Source organism: Symphodus melops, assembly GCF_947650265.1.
Source record: "Symphodus melops genome assembly, chromosome: 16".
NCBI lineage: Eukaryota > Metazoa > Chordata > Actinopteri > Labriformes > Labridae > Symphodus > Symphodus melops.
In genome coordinates this window covers 20,355,017-20,374,360 of record NC_136706.1, presented here as the reverse complement: position 1 = coordinate 20,374,360, position 19,344 = coordinate 20,355,017, and the positions used below count along the sequence as shown (strand labels likewise).

The window sequence follows — 19,344 nt, the reverse complement described above, 5'->3', positions numbered from 1 at the left end:
ATTGAATGTCTGTTTTACCACTGCTACTTCAGAACAATCATGGAGGTGTGAATCTTTGGATTCTCAAATGGTTACTTTGGTCTTTAAAGATCTCAGTTTCAAGGTGCTCAATAATAAAATGTTTACACTATGCCCTTAAATTTGATCACAAACGTGAACCATTATTACTGACATTGCAGTTATGAGTCTATATTTCTATCTTTTCATTGTTGTCGTCGTTGCTCTATTTGTCTCTATCCTTCTGTTTCTCTATCACACTCTCCAAGCCCAGAGAAGTTTCAGCAGATGGCTGTTCCACATGAGTCTGGTTCTGATCCAGGTTTCTGCCTGTTCAACATGAGTCTGGTTCTGTTTGAGGTTTCTGTCTCTTAAAGGGAGTTTTTCATTACCACAAGTAGCCTACCTTAGCTAAATGTTTCTTAGAGCTCATGATTGACTAATGTTGAGTCTTTATAGATAATGTAACACGGAGGAGGCTACAGTCTTTTACCTTCTCATTTTGTAAAGTGTATTTCGGTAACATTTTAGAGGATTTTATCATTTATTTGGCCAATCTGGGAATAAATGTCTTCACTTGTGTATTTATAAAGGTGTAACGCACACACACAAACCCGTAGTTTGACCCCTAAGTTACCTTAGGCAGATGTTAACATTTTTAATTTTTTACCAATAAAGTTAGAGGTAGGCTACTTTGAGCAGCTGTCCTGGATTTTCTTGAGATAAATCAATAAATAATAATACTAATAATCCTTCAACCAATTTAAAGATACATCTTTAAATATGTTTCATAAGACACTTTTATCAACATATTTGTGAAGAAATACATTGGAAAGGAATTTATTCCCAGATCTTTGAAAGATAGATCGATTGATTGACACCAGCTGTGAATTATTTATCCACGCACGAGCTCAGATCGCCGTCGTGGAGCTCGTGCACGTGCGTTCAGAGTCAGACTTGTTAGCTAACTAGCTTTAGCTTCGACGTTTAGCGTGTAGCTTTTGAGTTAAATGAACGAACTTTTTTTAAGCTGCAGTCGAAAGCTTATTCTTGGATTTAAAAAATGACAAAGGAAAACCGTGTGAATCTTGACACATTTCTGTTGGCTTTGACTCAACTGGAGCAGGTAAATTTAACACTATAGTGAGGTAAAGTTTAAATGTCCATCTGTCACACAGTTCTATCTATCTATCTCTCTCTGTCTCTCTCTCTCTCTCTCTCTCTCTCTCTATCTATGAAAAAAAAATGCAACTACATATAAATCACAAACTGTGTTAACATTAAGTGGAATTAAATTGCCTCTTAATGGAAACTCCACTAAAACATGATGCTATCTGCCAACTATTATACGATGCACGCCACAGGTAAAGTGTTATTATCAAGTGAAGTGTATTTAAAGCATTTATTTATTTTGAAACAGGGAATCGCCGAATTAAATAGTAAAAACAATGCTTTAGAGATCATGCTGGAGGATACCAACAGAGCCCTGAAATTCAACGCTGCCAAGGAGAAAAGTCTGACTGAAGGTGAGTCATTAATGTTCTGCTTCTGAAAGCTGGATTTAGTGTTGTATGTCTCCCCCTGCTGGTGGTTTAGACAAATGACGACTGACGTTTCAGGGCTATAAGGGTAAAGTCAGGTAAGTTGATTAATATAGCACCTTTCAGACACCAATGCAAAGTGTTTTACACAGGCAAAAACGCATTTCGACATTTCATGAGGTAATAATAAAAACAATATACACATTTTAAGAGGCTAATACATATTCAAAAAGTTTTCCCCTTAGTGAGTTTACAGGTAGAACTAGATCCTTTAAACTGTTTAGAGGAGTTTTAAGAGGCTTTTGAAGCTGAGGAGAAAAATGAATCGTAGTGAGCTGAACAGACAAAAGGTTAAGACATGCAGTCCCTCTAAATGTGGTTTACTCCACACATGCCTCTAATCATGTCAAAGTCCTTTACAGTAGTATACAGTAACATACAGTCCTTGTGTCACACAGATGAATATTCAAATGACTTCAGATAGTGTGTTATACACTTATTATATCGTACAATCCTTCAAACAGGTTTATGGTATCATAAAATTCATGTCCGTTATTGAGTTGCTTTGAACACTATAAATGTATATGACAGATGAAACTAACCTAACGAACCTGTTGCAGAGCGAGACTGTCTGCTGGCGTCGGTGAACAGCCTGCAGCAGACTCTGCAGGAGCAGATCAACCTCAGAGGTAATGGCCATAAACCTCTGAGTCGATGTTTTCTAACGACTCGTTGGGTGCAGATTTACTCAACAAAAGGACTTGGAAAGTTTCTCAGTGCTACTTTAATTCTGTAGCTGTTGTAATGTTCAGTTCAAGTTCACTCGTATGATTGTCTCTCATGTTTCAGCGGAGAATGACAGACTGAAGTTTCATATGATGGAACTAGAACAGCAGAATAAGAGAATAGCTCAGGTAAGTCTGTTGGCAGCGTTTATTAATGATAATTAAAAAAAAAAACATTACTATATAGCACTCCTAAAAACAGACTTATTGTGGGCATCTACCTAGTTTCTGTCGCTTTCAAACAACACAATCATCCACCCATCCTTTATTTAAACTATTTGACCTGTTGGAGCTGGAGTTAATCTCAGCAAGAGACGGGACACATCCTGGATCTGTGGCCAGTCTCTGTCATAGGGCTGAAAAATACAGAGATACAGTAAAGGACAAAGGTGAATGGATCCAAGCTTGTAAAGTGTTTTTCTAGTCTTCCATTCATGCACATTTTTACAAAGCCGCTGAAGCAGCAGGAGGGTTAAGAGGAGTCTTGCTTTATGAAAACATCGGACACGTGGCTGCAGGAGCTGGAGCTCGAACCCCCAATGTTTGGGCTGAAAGACAACTGACTCTGCCACTGAGCCACAACCGGCCCGTCAACCTGTTACTCACACTTACAGCCACACCTACGCTGAATTTACTGTCGAGGAGAACTCATGCATGCTCTTAGAAAGAATAGGGATTCAAACCAGGAACCTTCTTGCTATGATGTGATAATGCTAACCACTATACCAACGTGCAGCCCACAGCAACAACCCACTGACTTGTTGACCTGTAGCTTCTTTTAGAGTTCACTCCATAAGCACCAGGTGATTCTCGCTGCTAGGAAAGTGTGTTTTTGATTGAACCCTTAAACTAAGTAGCAATCCCAAATGTAATGTTTGATGCCCGTGTGTTTTGTTCAGGATGGAGAGGCTGAGGTTCAGCGGTTGGTTGGTGAAATGAGAGCAGGAGCAGAGAAACACCAGAGGGAGCTAGAGGCTTTGAGACAGCAGAGCAGGAGTGAGGTGGACGAGGTCCACAGGCAGGCTTTCAATCAGAGTGAGACCTCACAGGAAGAGAGGATGAACACAGATATAACACAAGCACAGAGTCATCTCTCTGAAGCAGCTCATAGACTACACATCCCATTTATACCCCACAATGTCCATTAAACAGAAACAAACTGTCTTTCAGTAAGACGTGTGCAAGGTGACATTCAACTCACAGCATCCCAGCAGAGAAACCAGCAGTGATAGAGAGTCATCTGTGTGTTACTCGTGTCTGAGGCTTTTTTCTGTTTTTTTTTTAATAGTGGAAGCTAAAGATGCTGAGCTGAAGAATCTGCTGGAGAGGAAAGACCTGGATCTGGAGGAAATGAAGAAGAAGCTGAAGGAGCAGGAGAGAGAGAAGCAGAGCGAGCTCCTCAAGTTACAGATGGAGGTAAATAAAAGTCAAAGGTGACACCTTTCTAGTAAACCATGCACGGAAGAGGCTGTCGTTAAATCGTCACGTTTACTTATTAATAGAATGTTTTGTTTACTGATATCTCTGGCTTCTTTGAGAGAAGTGTACAGGACTTATTCATGAGCATGCATGTGAATAAAGCAAATAGAGGACATTAATAAGTGATGTGCAGTCGGCTGTGAGATAACGGTTGAACTCCAGTGAGCGGAAGTGCTGAGATTAAGAAGACCTCTGCTTTGCTACTTTGGGCCTTTCTGTAAGCTTGTTGTTGTCTCTGGTGTTTCGACAGTTTGGTGCCAAGTTAGCCAGAGTTGAGAGTACGGCTCAGTTGAGCCAACAGCAGCAGCAGCAGCAGCAGCAACACCACGGCTCCAGCCTTCTTCCCCAGAGCGTCTTCAAGAGGGTGAGAGGCCAACACAGAAAAGCCCCTTTTTGTTCACTGAGGAGGTTAACCACAGAGTGCACGCTTCTATTAGGAGTGTATGTGAACCTCACAGTGTGGAAGCAGCACTTTGAGCATGGGTGAAGATAAAACCACAACGTCTCATCCTATTCTGATTCCTATAAGTTTACCTTTGTAAAGCTACACCCACACGACAACGCATGTTTGTAAACACGCACACATAACAGATGCTCTGCATGTACGACTGACACTGGACAATGGACATGGGAAAAACTTCATGTCTTCACTGGTCCCATTGTAAATAAGGGAACTGCTCGACAGCTGCATACGTAGACAGTAAGTTCATAATGGAAACATGACGAATCAGCAAAGAAATGTTTCTGACTGTGACGTCCCAACCAGGAGAAAAAAGTATGTGGAAGTCTGCAACAGCTTTTTACCCACACAGACTAAAAGTGAATGAACGCAGGGTCCTACAGGAGAGTCTGTAAAGTCGGGCTGTTCAGGCACGACTCATACTGACTGAATGACTCCATACAGCGACAAGCTGTCATCAGGTTCAAGTTCTCTCCCGCCACCTGCTCCCTTAGTTTGATGAATAACTTCTCAACTTCAACAACATCAAATCCAACACGCTCAATCAGACGACTGCAAAAGAAAGCAGCCTGGAGAAGAATGAGATACTGAACGCTTGATAAGCTGACTTCACAGACACCATCTTTACCCAGATGGAAACTTAAACATGTTTGTGATGGGTGTGAACGATAAACCTCAGAGAAAGGAAAAACACATTTTAAACACGTCGATTGATTTTTAATTCTTGCTGACATACTGTGTCTTAGAAGTTGAATTGCCCAGAGCAAAAAAAATAAATAAAAATGTGTTTGCACTTACCATCAATTTTACAACCATAGCGCCTCTAAACATTCAGTCTGACATCGTTTCCTAGTTGGCAAGAATCACAAATCACATTTAAAGTAAGTGGGTTGTGTTTTTGTAGGTCGTGTGCGTCATGTCTGTTAAGAGCAAACTGTAACTTTGTAGCTCCTCTTTCTAGTGTGTCTGTGTTCATTTGTGGATTAACTGTGTGTGTGTGTATGCGTGTGTTTTCAGAAGCTGCAGTTCTTCCAGGAGGAGAAGAACAGAGAGATTGAGGTCTTGCGTCACAGAATCAAAGAGCTGGAAGAGAACCAGCGTGTCGGAGGCCACCATGTTAACCCTCTAAAGAGGAGAAAGATCTAGTTTGTTTGGAAGCTAACGAGCGGCCGACCTCCCGGCTCTGTGGGTGCACCAATCTTCTGACCTCTCAGCGGGAAGGGAAGACTCAAGAGTTTTGACATTTCTAGAGTTATATTTCTAGATTGATATTTTAGTTTCATTTCGAAGCAGAGGCTTCCTCAGAGTTGAGGAAGTCGACATCTTTTACAGAAGTTTTTTATTATAGCCTTTTTTGTTGTACAGTCATTCATGATGAGATTTGCAGTCTCATCACGCTGCTTGCAGGTGACCAGTGTGAAGCGAGCACATTCTGAACACATGCTGGAGCCCTGTGTAAGGCTTTAATCCAATTAGATGGGAGCGACGGACGGAGGGAGGGAGGGAGGGAGGGAGCAGTGCAGACGCAGGAGAGACGCCCTTGGGAGAGGATGTGGGAGCCTGAAGGCCTGGCTCATTCAAAGAATCAATCCTTTAAATCTGATTTCATTCATTCAAAGAGTGAAGAATCTGTTGACTGCTTAGAGTTAGATTTCTAATATGCTCTTTTCTCTTCTGTAATCTGTGTTCAGAGATTTCCTTTTGTTGATGTTAAAGAAAATGAAAAGTCATATTTTCTCATTGAGCTTACTCTAATCTTTGATTAGACTGATTTGTACCGACTTTCTCGTCAAGACCTATCGAGACCAAGACATACCTGAGATCAGACCGGTCAGAGACAGAGACATTCAGGGACAGAGACCGGGTCTATATGTGCAGGGGGCGTGTCACTCACTTAGGACCGTAACAGCTGAAAGGTTGCAGTCGTAATCGTAGGAAAGAAACAACAAAATATAGTTTTCATTTTAATCACAGATATGATGTGGAAAAACATCAATAACAAGTCAGCCGTGGTGTTGATCTAAAATACAGAGTCCACATGGAGTCAAAATGCTTTTGATTCCGAAACGAGACCGAGACCTTTAAGGACCGGTCTTAAGACCAAGACCGAAATCAAGTACTACAACTCTACTTCCTAGATCCTTTTATGCTGCATACTTCTGACAACATCCTCTACAACGTGTAAATGAAATGCAAAAAAAACAAAACCAGGAAGACCAGGGAATAATTTAGCCCCTGAGCTAACGTGTAGTAAATATCCTCTCCTTATAAATTCTCAAATGTGAGGATTTAGCTTCTTTTCTTATGTGTGATGGTTACTTGAACATATGTTTAGGCTCTACTGTATGAAGATTGAGACATAGTTCATTCAAAGTGGAGTCAAATATTCAAAGCATATCGTCCAAAAAAATAACGTATCACTGCTTCCTGGTGAAACAAAGAGGAACATTACTTTAAGATTGGTGCTCAGCAGTCCCTTGTTACTAACGGTTTAACAGTTTGCAGGGCGTCCAGGGAAGGTAAAAGTCGAGGTACTGATCGGGCGATTACAGCAGATCAACACCAGACCTGAATGATGTTCTCTGATTGCTCCTCACAGGGAGAACACACCTGAATGAAAAGACGCTGTGCCTGCCGTTGACGTCGTGGTCTTTAATCTCTTTAAGTGTGCTGCTCTGCCAGCCCACACAGGACAGGCAGCTAATCTCTATGGGAACATTGGGTAATACCGTTGCATAACATATCACCTGCACAAAAGCCAAGAGATCGACCTCGGCTGCAAAACACAGGCTTTGGTGTCATACAATCATGCTCTGCTTGACGTGCAAACCAAAGAGTTACAAGGTACAAAGACGTGAACATTTTTAGTCTGTTTCATCATCCTTTGATTCATTTTTTTTTGCCAGTCTGATTTGATGTTAACCGTTGGAGTGACTGGGACAGGCTTAAATCACAACGGGATTAGAAGTCATGACACCAGTTATCCTTCGTCACTCAGTGAGGAGGAGACTGTCCACTTGACGGGCGGCTCAAACGCCCACCCCCTTCACCTCTTGTGCTCCTTCCTGGTCATCAGGGCTCAGTAGTCTGATAGTGGGGACAGAGAAGGACACTGTGACGGCGAGGTTTTTTTGCCCACAAGGATCCAGCTGTCCGAAAGGATTTTTGGTACAAACACATTTCAGCATGTAATTGAGAGAAGTTCATCTGTCTGGTTCCTGCTGGGCCAGGAGAGTCCTGTGATTGTGTCGGGGGACGCTAATGGACTCTACAGCTGTGAATTAATGCAGAGCAGCACTTTGGACACTTGGTAAGAGACGATAATCTTGTTTTATATGTTTTGGGTTCGGGTTTTTATGATGCATCTCTTTTGTGTCATTGCAAACATTTAGGGTTCCATGCCTCGTATCTATTGTGCAGTCACTGTTAGATGTGTTGCAGGATTTAGATTGAAATATGTTTATGTTGCCTTGACAACGATTAAGCACTGAAGCAGCGGAGGAAGCGTGTTTTAAATAGTGACCACATTAGGATTCAGGGGTTCACCTTGTTAAAAGAGTTCATATTAAGCATTATAATTCACAGAGTAATGTCAGCCTTTATATTTGATTGTGATTGAGGATGGCCTTCATGCCATGGAAGTACAAAAAGTGTTTTTAGAATCATGTAAAGAAATAGGAAGGAAAAGTCTAAATCAGAAAATCAATAAGGGTGATTAAAAAAAAAAAAGGAATGAAATTAATGACGAATGTCCTCGATGAAATAGTAAGAACAGCAGGCTGTGTAAGAAATGTTCATATAAAGGATTACAAATGCTGAAGAAATATCTTCTAGACCCTAATGACAATATTGTGTTTGCAAAGATGACCTCATCCCCAGCCTGCTGCAAACATGCCAGGAGCCCAGTACAAAGTGCCCCGTGCCAAAATCCACCACAGCCATTACAGTCTGACGGACAGCTCTGAATTCGGCCCCGAGGACGAGGATGCTGACGTTGAGCCGCGCCTCACCCCCTTGCAGAAGCTCACCACGGCCCTGTGCAAGGATGAGAAGACCATCAAGGAGCTCATCATCGGCCGCAGGGTGGGCTTCTACAAGGTGCGAGGGGAGATCGGCAGTGGGACCTTCTCCAGGGTCAAAATGGCTTTCAACGCTCTGAGTAAAGGTAGGAGGGCGTGCTATCACACTGTCCCTCACATTCACTTTTTGTTTCATTGTTGGCCAACTTCAATTGATTCACAACATGAGCAAGACACGGGACACCTTGAGGGTTAGTTTAAGGACACAGATGTGCTTCAGCAGGAAATACAGGATTGAACTGAAGGCTGTTCAAAAACAGAATAAATTATAAAATATACCTTCATTTATACAGAGCTGTTGTGACGCTGAGACACAAACTCGGTCCATCTCTGTAACTCTCTGACATATCAGATCTAAAGCCTGATCCCCTTTGTATTTGTTTTTTAACTGACTCTGTTTTTCACTCACATTGCATTTGCACGCACAACTCACACACAAGGGGTAGTTATTAACTTTATTTAAAAAAAACAAATCTCAAGTTTAACAAATCAACGTGGGCAGAAACCGACTCCAAACGCGACCCTTTGCTGAACTCTAATGAACTGTACTGTCAGCTCCTCACTTTCATCATGCACACTGTACTCTTGATGTGTTTCCATCTTCCCTCCCTTCAGACAAAGTGGCGATAAAGATCCTGGATAAGACCAGGTTGGACCATCAGGCCCAGCGGCTCCTCTCCAGAGAGATCAGCAGCATGGAGTCCCTCCAGCACCCCAACGTGGTGCGTTTGTACGAGGTGGTGGACACGCCGAGCCGCCTCTACCTGGTACTAGAGTACGCAGGAGGAGGAGACCTCCACAACCGGATCTGCACCGAGGGGAAACTGTCTGACAACACCTGCAAGATCACCTTCGCCCAGATCCTGTCGGCCATCAAATATATGGTAAGTAACAAAAGATTTATCTAAAAATAAACACATTAAGTTATCGAAGAACAATCCGTGGAGATGATTTACAGTGATGAATGACTGTTGCAGAGATTTTAATTGTAAGAAATCGTACGTTCCCTCCACATATGCCACCAACTTCCTGTTCACCCATGAAACACATGACTATGCCACCTGACCTAAATATCTCCACCTAGTGTTCAAAGTGAGTAAATAAATAAACGGAAACCAAAAACCATTTGGTTTGCTTCAATGCGTTATCGTACATATTATGTTACATCAGTACTATCAAGATTCTGAATTGACCCTTTTCAGTAAACCAGCCTTTAACAAACATCGTCACAACTGGTAAGTACAGATAAAATAACAAATAAAATCTCTGAAATAGCAAAGCTTAATGTGCAAGTATTTAAGGTCTATTCATTGTATTGCAGCAAGTTGAATATTTACAAAACGACCAATCACCATGTAGCAATCTAAGGAGGGAGAAGATGTCTGCAGACCTTTTTGGAAAGCAGATTTGTTGACGTCACAGGAGGAAACTCCCCGGTTTAATCAAATGAAGTCATGGCTTAATCTTGTTTGTGACGTGTGTGTGAAAATAGTAACGACTATAAAGAGGTCAGAGAGGTTTGTCGGCTGTGAGTTTATCAGTGACCAAGTCTGAGGACAAACTGTTGAAAAAAAAAAAAAAAACTGCAGGGGACTTTTGTTTTTGTGCCATGTCGTCAGCTCTCATAGCGTGAAAGACTTTAAATGAAAACAATACTCCTCTGTGTCAGTTTGTACAAAACAACTCAACGACTAGAAAGACATCAGGTCACTTAAGGATTGTATCAAGGGTTCCTCCACCCTGAAGTATACTCTGCTTGTTGTCCGTTTTAGTCTTTATAGGATACAACATTTATGAGATGGACATCGTGCTTGAACGATTGTAAAGTACTTTTACTCTGTTTAACTTCACTCTCTTATTAAATCAAGTGAAAGGTGCAGTTGTTTTGTCCATCTGCTTAGACTTGCTTTTTGCCCCCTGCTGGACGTGAGGACATCAGCTTCGTGGCACTTCTGCACTGGCTTCACTTTTCAAACCCGAACATCAATGTCAGCTTCTCACACCAGGCCAAGTTGTCCAGTATTTGGTTCAGCCACAGCACTGGTCGCAGGAAGCTGTTCTGGTTAATTACTCAGCTTTAGTCTGATTTGTTTTTGATTCTTTAAGAGAATAAGCTCATTGCATTTCTGTATCACTTCATTACCCCTGAAACGTCAAACCAAAACATCTGAGTCCAAAAGCAACAAACTTTGTCAGGTTTTAAGCAAGTACTTAAATAAATAACATCCAGTTAACGAACTCTGAGGAATGAAAAATGACGCTTTAAAAATTAAACTACATTGTATTGTAACAATGAACAGTTCACAGATTTGACTTAAAAAGTCTATTAAAGGACTCCTTAGAATCACAAACATTCGTTTTCACTTTAATGTCCTGATGTCTTATAAAACTGTTGTGATTTAAATTGTGTTTAGTCACTTGTGTGTGACGCAGAGAAGGCCGAGCTGAGAAGTTAAAGTATTAAAATGATTAAAAAAACCTCCACAGATCATGTCAGATCAATAATTATCAACATGGCTAACAACAGCTTGTATGTTTTGACATCTGCAGCACAATCTCAACATCATTCACCGAGACCTGAAGGCCGAGAACGTTCTGTTCACCTGCAGTGACTGTGTGAAGGTGGCCGACTTTGGATTCAGCACGCGAGTTTCGAACCGCAACGACACCCTCGACACCTTCTGCGGCTCTCCCCCGTACGCCGCCCCGGAGCTCTTCAAGGACGAGTACTACGTGGGCCCCCTGGTGGACGTGTGGGCCATGGGGGTCCTGCTTTTCTTCATGGTGACTGGCTCTATGCCGTTCCGTGCTGAGACTATGGGAAAGCTCCGGCGCTCCATCATCGATTGCGCTTACACCGTGCCCCCTTGGGTGCCCGGCCCCTGCCAGAGGCTCATCAAGGGCATCTTGAAAGCGGTCCCCTCCGAGCGCTACGCCATTGACCAGATGCTGGGCTGTGATTGGCTCTTACCTGTGGAGTTTCCCTGGTCGTTGGTGCCTCCCGAGCCAGTGAGCCCTCTGCAGAGCTTGCTGGACTTGGATCGCGGGGATCTGGAGGAGGAGGTGGAGGAGGAGGTCAGGGGCCTGCTGGAGGAGCTGGGCCTCACCTCAGAGCACCTGAGGAACAATCCACTCACTGAGAGCCGCAGCCCTGTCACCGGGGTGTACCGTATCCTGCTGCACCGGGCCCAGAAGAGGAGGGGCTATGACACCCCCCCAGTGGTCCGGGGGATGGTGAGGGACCCCAAGAGGGAGGGGCTCCGGGCCTACAGGGGCCTCAGACACACCTCCAAATTCTGTGTGCTTTCATAACAGACTGCTCGAGACAGGCATGGTTTTATACACACTTCTTTTATATTATGGTAAAGTGACTTTTAGCATCAAAAAACTTTTGATACATTTGTGTTTGTCATTTTTTCCATGCACCTTTTTGGAATAGCCTGAGTCATGTGTAAGTGCCTGCTGAGATGAATTGCAAGAAATAATGACACATATTTTGCAAACGTTTTATTTACTATCACTATTTAAAACAATAATCACAATGTTTTTTTGTTTGTTTCCTGGACCAAGCAGCCTAGAAACACTTAGTTTGCAAATGATGTGATCACAAACCTGCATTGATTTTGTGACTAAAACTGCTACGCAACACTCCTTTGTGCACCTGATTGAATCTTTGCATGATGTGTGTTTTTAGCCGCCCTCTACCTCTGCGAGAGACTTTGAGTGTATTCACTAAATAAAGTTGTGCAAAGAAAGCTGCTGCGTCACGTAGACTCTTTTGTTATAGCACAGAGCAGGTGCTGCGGGCTGCACCCAGACAGAGCTGATCTCCCCTCTTTGTGGCCTGTTTACCAAAGTTTCACGAAGAGCGTGCGAGTAAACAACAATCCCGACAGCAGCTGGCAGGACACCAGATGATACTCGGGACCCCTAATCATCACCCAAACCGGTCCAAACCAGCCAGACCCAACTCGGCTGCCCCCCTCTGGCACTGTAAACTGACTGACCCCCACGGCTCCTCCCACCCGAGCTCTGCCCGACCCCCACCTGCAGGGAGCGGCAGATGGCGCGGCGTGGCTGCGGAGACATCTGCAGGACAGACAATAGGCGCTCTGTCCGGACCGCTGGAGCTGACAGGCCCGGAGCTCCGCTATTGTGCGCTGCTCTATACACATGCAGATGAGTTCTGCTGGAGGAGGGACCGCGGAGGTTTTTTTTAATACAACAGATGACAGGCCTTAGCGCCTTCCATGCAAATCTGCTGAGTTTTACACTTTTGTTAGTTTCATCCCCCCCCCCCCCCCCCTCCTCCTCCTCCCTGACCCATCAACACCCAAACACACGCATACAAAACTTAGGCTCAAACATTTGTTTTAGGAAAAGTTAAAACAAGTCACAAAAAAGTATATTTTGAAAGTTTTATTGATCTTTTTTCACATTTTAAAAAATCTCCAACACATTCTTCAGATATGTCAGATATAAATACGTTTCTTTTCTCCAATTTTTTTTCAACAGGATCAAAACATATCTGATCACTTTGTTTACAATTCAGTTTTCTATAGAATCAAGAGTCTAAAAATACAATTTCTTTTTTTTTTTAACATTAACTTAATCCAGTCGTTTCCTAAAGTGAAACCTTTAGAGAGCTGACTTTATTTTATTCTTCTTTTTTTTTTTTTAAGATTTTAAATTATGTATTTGTTGTCATTGTTAAACTTCTAAAGTGAAACCTTTAGAGAATTAAGACAATTCTGGAAAGTGGGAAACATTTCCGCTGATTGCAACTGTTGTTATGTTGCTCAGCAAAGAAGCCATCTTTAAAAAGTCCTTTTTAAAAACGCCTCTTTCTCAGCACCGCTTCTTCTCCTGCTGCGCGTGCTTCAAGATGCGACTTTTGCTCTGTGGGTGCCACAGGACGCAGAACTCGCTTCTCCTTCCTCTCCAAACCTCATCCGCACAAAGAATGAGGGTCGATGAGTCGCTCTTGTGGCATACCTGACCTCATTCACATAAAGAATGAGAGTCATCTTGGCATGGACGGGACAAGAGGCGACGAATCACGGGGGCCACTCGGGCCGGCGCCGTGCTGCCTGGACGGGAATCCTCCTCAGGAGTATCCAGGGATGAGCAGAAACAGGGTCATCCTGTTCATTAGGATGAGTATTTCCAGATAAGAAGCTTCACAGCATCTGAGCAAGAGAGGAGCCGAGTCCCAGATCAACGCTCGGGGAGGCTGATCTCGGGAACCCAGTCGTTCAGACGACGACTCTCCTCACAGAACAGGTGCAGCTTCTCCAGAGCGGGGTCCTTCCAAGACCCTTCAGCTGGGTTCTGTTCACACGAGAGAAGAAAAGCAGAGTTAGACACACGTTTCTTTCACTATACTTCAATATCTGTCTGATGATTCCGAAGAATAAAACGTCTGTAGCAGAGCTCTACATACCGTGATGAGGACGCAGTGAGCATCTTCAAGTTGCTCGGCCTTGTCTCCAACAATCTCAGCCAGACGTTGCATGTCGCTCACTCGGACGATGCTGATGTCGTTGTCAAAGCAGAAGGACTGGATGAGGGTGAAGTGAATCTGCAGAGCGATGTCACACTCAAACTCCTCATCCACGGCCAGGACGCAGAAAGACACGCTGTCCGGGTCACTGAGGAGTCAAAAAAAAAAAAGGCTCGTGAGATTTCATTCAAAAATATTTCAAACAGCTCCATTTAGTTAAAAGTGTAGTAAACCACATGTTCAGTAGAGAAAGTCATACTTACAGGTTCATAACTTTAGCGCACTCGTAGACGCCGACGGTGAGGGAGTCGTTGTCCTTAGCGGACACCAGGACCTCCTCCAGGGCTTGGCCGGTGCACTGGGCACGCTCGGCGGGTTTCTGGATCAGAACTTCCTCAAGAGTCATGATGAAGGTGAAGTGAGATAATTCCGCAAAGGAAGAGATATGAGAGTTTGTTCGGTGAGCAAATCCGTAAAGGGTGCAGAGTGATTTGAGATCTGCAGCCTCCCTCTTATATACTCTTCAGCTCGTGCGGCGAAGAGAAAGCGCTGCCCTCTGATTGGCTGAGGCTGAATGGTGTATTGGTATGATAATGCTTTTGTCCCAGTCTGGCTCGTGGCAGATTGATGGGGGTCATCGAGCCGCGCACGCTCCCCCTCAGAGCAGCAGCAGGCTGGACTGAAACTAAAAATAGCTTCATTAAAAAAAATAAAACTTTGCTCCCTTTGCAACACTTTAGTGCACATAAGAGAAAACAAAACACAGTCACAGTGTATGAGGAATGGTTTGCATGATGGACATTGGTTGCACTTCGCATGCATTTCTAAGAGCTTCTGAAGATGCACAGCTGCTTGTTTACTTTGTGGAAAAGGATACAACTATACAGCGCACTGTTAACCTGTTAAGCTACTTTTTAGTTTACAAAAACATTGCAAATGAACACAACACGAAAAACACAACACAACTTACTTCAGTTGTTTTAATCTAAACTTTTACAAATAGTTTTTTCAGCATCAAAATAGAGAAAGTGTGACTCGCCCATCCCCCTCTGCTCTCTCTCCCCCAGCAGCAGAGAGAAAGGGCAGGTGGATGATGCCATCTGTGGACTAGAGGCTGGCCATAAAAACGGCCCCATTGTGCACTAGAAGCCCTCTATTATCACGGCGGACTATACACATGCAAATGACCAGCGCGTGCCAGAACGCTGTGCTTGCTGCGCAATCTGCGCCTCTGGCCCACGCGAACCACGTGGCTATCAGCTGTCCTGAAAATCCTCGCTCGGGGTTTATTTATTTACTCTGGGGAGTTCAGGGGCCACACAGACAGCATTCTGTCAGAGAACTTTAAAAGTTGATTGCACTTTTGTTTCCAGTGTGTTGTAAATATTTTCACCCAATGTCCTCATTTGTTCACATTTTAAATTGATAAATAAAAGAACCTGCCACAAAGTTTCGTTCACTTTCTCACACAACACAACTTGTACAGTCTCAACGTTTATGCTTCACGACTTCCCCGTGCATCTCGTGCATTACTGGTCGTTTTTGTAAGTAAATGGTTTTCAGTCAACCTAAAAAACTAATAAATTAGATTTTCTCAGTTTTCCATTATTTTAGATGACTTTTACGCACGGCGAGCCGTTTACGCACGGTTCTCTTCCAGCTACTCCACTCATAGAGACATGCACTCCCCACAGCTCGTGCTTATATGCTTTTAATCTATCTGCATAATAATTTCAAACACATCTTGCATTAGGTCAGGCCTGCTGCCACTGCTGCGTAGAAGAGGTGGGGGTTGGAGGGGAGAGGTGGTGCCGGAGACACAGGTTGGCGATGATTGATTCAGCGCTATTGTTCTGCTTTGGGCAGAGCGGCAGATGGAGAACTGTCGCTATGAGGAGCCCCCCCTCTCCTCTCTCCTAAACCCAGGTCAACCTCGACCCTGGGGCGCGCCGCTCTTTTGTCCACAAGTCTCCACATTCGCCCGTCTGTTGTCTGAGTTTTGATTAAATTTCAATGCCAAAGAGACGCGCTTATAGTCTAAACTTTCACAATGAAAAGTGTTATCTTGCAAACGACGCAGACTTTGTAGCAGATAAAACTTACTTTCAGTTTGAGCTGTAAACACGCACAAGAATAGTCGAAGTGTGTTTTGACCATCACAACTCTTATCTGCACACAGCAGCAACACATCGTTTATTTATTTACATCACTTTCAGTTTCTGTGCGCGTGCTGCAAACTCATCAGCCCATCAGCTGGCCGTGAGGCTTAAATATTTGGTCCAATGTTTGATTTGGATCCAGCTGATAGAGACTCAAGCATTGAGCTGTTTTAGGAAGGATCAGCTTGTGTTGCCACAGGGCAGGCGCGTGCAAATCGATACCGACCTATTGTTGCAGAAGCACATCTGCCACATGGAGGCCTCCCCGGCAACGCGCGACAGGTGTTGGTGCTCAAAGCTCCTTTCTGGTGACCTGCGGCGGCGCAGTAAGTGCCTTAAACTCTTTGTAAGGATGGATCGTGTCTGAAGCTGCAGGATACGAGGTTTATGTTTGGCTTCTGGTGAGTTCAAATGGCTTTGGATTCTACAACAAAATAATAAAGTTTGGCACTTCTTTCAGATCTTACTGATTATGCAAGCCACTGTGAGCTAACAGGTAGACCAACAAACACGAGTTGAGATAAGCTACACTTCTGCGCTCTGATCTTGTTTAACCTAAAAACGTAAAAATCATATTGGACACAATGCCATCACGCCCAGCAGGTGCTGCCTGACTTCCTTTGTCCACCCCTCCCTCCCTTCAGCCCTCCCCGGGGACAGATGGTATCTCTCAGTTGCTATGGAGAGTGATGCAGGCAGAGAGATAAAGCAGATAATGCAGGCATCTACAGATGCCACGCGCCTCAAGTGAGGTCTGCCTTTTACGCATGCAAAGCAGCGGCGCGTGCCACTGTCTAATCAACAAAAAACACTTGATGTAGTGAAACTGGTCATGAGTTGGAAAAGTTGGTCTGACATCCAGTGTCAATAAAAAGCCTGATATTTTAAACGTGTGACGCTTAAAAAAAGATTCAAACTAAAGCATGCACACGTTTTTAACAACTGAATACCAAAACACTTTATTCCATCATTTACGGTTTTAGACAGTGATAGGACTCATGATACTGTCCCACCATACAGGTTTTATTCAACATTAACAAAATGTATTTAAACTTGTTGGCCATTTCTGCGTGAATAAATGCTCAACATACACATAATGTATGTACACATAAATATAATAATAATATGGAACTCAGACCTTTTATTTGGAGGTGAACATTGAAAGAATTATAATTCAGTGAAAGTTCTTTCTTCTGAAATAAATATTGCTGAAAGGTAACCTTCTGCTTTGTTATATATATATATATTTTTTTGATACACACTATCATTTTAGGTCTGATTTGGAAATGTGTCTCTTTAGTAGTGCAGTTACTCATCGACTTCTGCTCATGTCTGCACAAAATCAGATTCTTAAAGAGGTCAAAATGCTCCAGCAACACTTGTAGGTATGAAGGTCAACTTTATTAACAAATGAGATGGACTCGTCTCGGCTTGTGGCCTTCATCGGGGCTTCAGCATCAGCAGATTTTTAAAAGTTGTCTTACCTAAAAGTTACCTCGAAAAGTCATGAGATTGAACATTTACTCTGCATACTGCACGATGTGAGATCACCACTCAGTAACTGAAAGTTCCTCGTAAGTAGACGGGGATTCACATGTTTAAAGTTGAAGAGAGTCTAAACTAAGTCCTTTTGAAAATACCTTATTTGATTTACACAAAATACTGCAAACTAAAGAACATTAGAGACATGATTTTTGGGGTCAATTCATTGATTTCTAAATACCTGGAAAATAATCAGCTTCCTGTTATGTCAAACCTGCACACAAAAAAACGATCAAACTTTTGCATGGTTTGCAAACTGTTCAGCCATGGTAAGTTGTGTAGATGTAAACCTGGAGAAGCTTCTGAAGTGGATGCTCCTGCTTTGAATGGGAGTTATTGGTTGCTGTTATTCTTGCAGAACTTTGAGGACTTTGACGACAGCAGTCTGGTCTTCCTGTGTGGTTCTATTATTTCTTTAAGCTGAAAGAATCATTTAGAGGTCAGAGAGTTTCTACTTCTGATCCTTTCAACCAAAGCTGCCCCCAACTTTCTAAGACTTTCTATAGGCACGCGTCCCAGAGGGTGGGGCGGGGCTGCAGGCCTGTTGTAGCCATTGTGTCCCTGACAGCGAATCAGAGGGTGAGCGTGTGCCGGCTCTGCAGTATAAAAGCCGGCTGATTCTTGAAATTAGCACAAACTCTCTTCTCTGGACTTTCTGATCACATCTCAGCTGAAGTATCACCATGCAGTCTCCTGGAAAATCTCTGAAGGAAGCTCTGCTCTGTGCCCAGAACGAGGATCAACTCACTGTCGGAGTCTACGAGAGCGCAAAAATCATGACTGAGTAAGTAAAGCTGAAAAAAAAAAAAGATATCTTCAATTTGACTTCGCCTTCTCCCTGAAATACAACATGATCAACACTGAACAGCAGCTAACCACAAGTGATTTTTCTTTGACTCCACAGTGACCCGGACAGCGTGTCTTTCTGCGTCCTGGCCGTGGATGAGGAGTTTGAGTGTGACATCGCTCTGCAGATTCACTTCACCCTCATCCAGTCCTTCTGCTTTGACAACGACATCAGCATCGTCCGAGTGAGCGACATGCAACGTCTGGCTGAGATTGTTGGAGACAAGGCCGAGCAACTTGAAGATGCTCACTGCGTCCTCATCACGGTATGTAGAGCTCTGCTACAGACGTTTTATTCTTCGGAATCATCAGACAGATATTGAAGTATAGTGAAAGAAACGTGTGTCTAACTCTGCTTTTCTTCTCTCGTGTGAACAGAACCCAGCTGAAGGGTCTTGGAAGGACCCCGCTCTGGAGAAGCTGCACCTGTTCTGTGAGGAGAGTCGTCGTCTGAACGACTGGGTTCCCGAGATCAGCCTCCCGAGCGTTGATCTGGGACTCGGCTCCTCTCTTGCTCAGATGCTGTGAAGCTTCTTATCTGGAAATACTCATCCTAATGAACAGGATGACCCTGTTTCTGCTCATCCCTGGATACTCCTGAGGAGGATTCCCGTCCAGGCAGCACGGCGCCGGCCCGAGTGGCCCCCGTGATTCGTCGCCTCTTGTCCCGTCCATGCCAAGATGACTCTCATTCTTATGTGAAATGAGGTCAAGGTATGCCACAAGAGCGACTCATCGACCCTCATTCTTTGTGCGGATGAGGTTTGGAGAGGAAGGAGAAGCGAGTTCTGCGTCCTGTGGCACCCACAGAGCAAAAGTCGCATCTTGTAAGCACGCGCAGCAGGAGAAGAAGCGGTGCTGAGAAAGAGGCGTTTTTAAAAGGACTTTTTAAAGATGGCTTCTTTGCTGAGCAACATAACAACAGTTGCAATCAGCGGAAATGTTTCCCACTT

General features: G+C 43.6%; 4 protein-coding genes across 5 annotated transcripts in view; 3 read left to right on the top strand and 1 right to left on the bottom strand.

Annotated features, from left to right (window-relative positions):
* Positions 1-1,012: 1,012 nt before the first annotated feature.
* On the top strand, positions 1,013-6,006 carry ccdc152 (coiled-coil domain containing 152). 2 transcript variants are annotated; one of them, XM_079364083.1, is made up of 8 exons: positions 1,013-1,123; positions 1,418-1,523; positions 2,159-2,227; positions 2,388-2,452; positions 3,223-3,358; positions 3,612-3,739; positions 4,053-4,166; positions 5,280-6,006. In XM_079364083.1, the coding sequence occupies exons 1-8, from the start codon at positions 1,061-1,063 to the stop codon at positions 5,406-5,408; spliced, it is 810 nt and encodes a 269-aa protein (XP_079220209.1). In that variant the 5' UTR covers positions 1,013-1,060; the 3' UTR covers positions 5,409-6,006. The 2 variants fall into 2 exon arrangements, with proteins under 2 accessions (XP_079220209.1, XP_079220210.1); XM_079364084.1 differs by having other exon boundaries at positions 1,090-1,145.
* A 1,104-nt stretch (positions 6,007-7,110) lies between these two features.
* nim1kb (NIM1 serine/threonine protein kinase) lies at positions 7,111-12,096 on the top strand. The gene is made up of 4 exons (XM_079364078.1): positions 7,111-7,572; positions 8,126-8,427; positions 8,957-9,225; positions 10,892-12,096. The coding sequence occupies exons 2-4, from the start codon at positions 8,154-8,156 to the stop codon at positions 11,651-11,653; spliced, it is 1,305 nt and encodes a 434-aa protein (XP_079220204.1). The 5' UTR covers positions 7,111-7,572; positions 8,126-8,153; the 3' UTR covers positions 11,654-12,096.
* Positions 12,097-12,701: 605 nt separating this feature from the next.
* LOC306837362 (growth arrest and DNA damage-inducible protein GADD45 gamma-like) overlaps positions 12,702-19,344 on the bottom strand; it is a 60,099-nt gene continuing 53,456 nt past the window's right edge. Inside the window, exons 2-4 of the mRNA XM_079365011.1 lie at positions 14,108-14,529; positions 13,785-13,992; positions 12,702-13,672 (exon numbers count right to left, since the gene is read on the bottom strand). Of these exons, the coding sequence (XP_079221137.1) occupies positions 13,559-13,672; positions 13,785-13,992; positions 14,108-14,250 (465 nt within the window). The 5' untranslated portion in view covers positions 14,251-14,529 and the 3' untranslated portion in view covers positions 12,702-13,558. The remainder of the gene's footprint in view (positions 13,673-13,784; positions 13,993-14,107; positions 14,530-19,344) is intronic.
* On the top strand, positions 16,360-18,919 carry LOC306836616 (growth arrest and DNA damage-inducible protein GADD45 gamma-like; the record flags this gene model as incomplete). Its single annotated transcript, XM_079363792.1, has 4 exons — positions 16,360-16,404; positions 18,216-18,329; positions 18,450-18,657; positions 18,770-18,919. Exons 2-4 carry the CDS (start codon positions 18,229-18,231, stop codon positions 18,917-18,919), a joined length of 459 nt encoding a protein of 152 aa, XP_079219918.1. The 5' UTR covers positions 16,360-16,404; positions 18,216-18,228.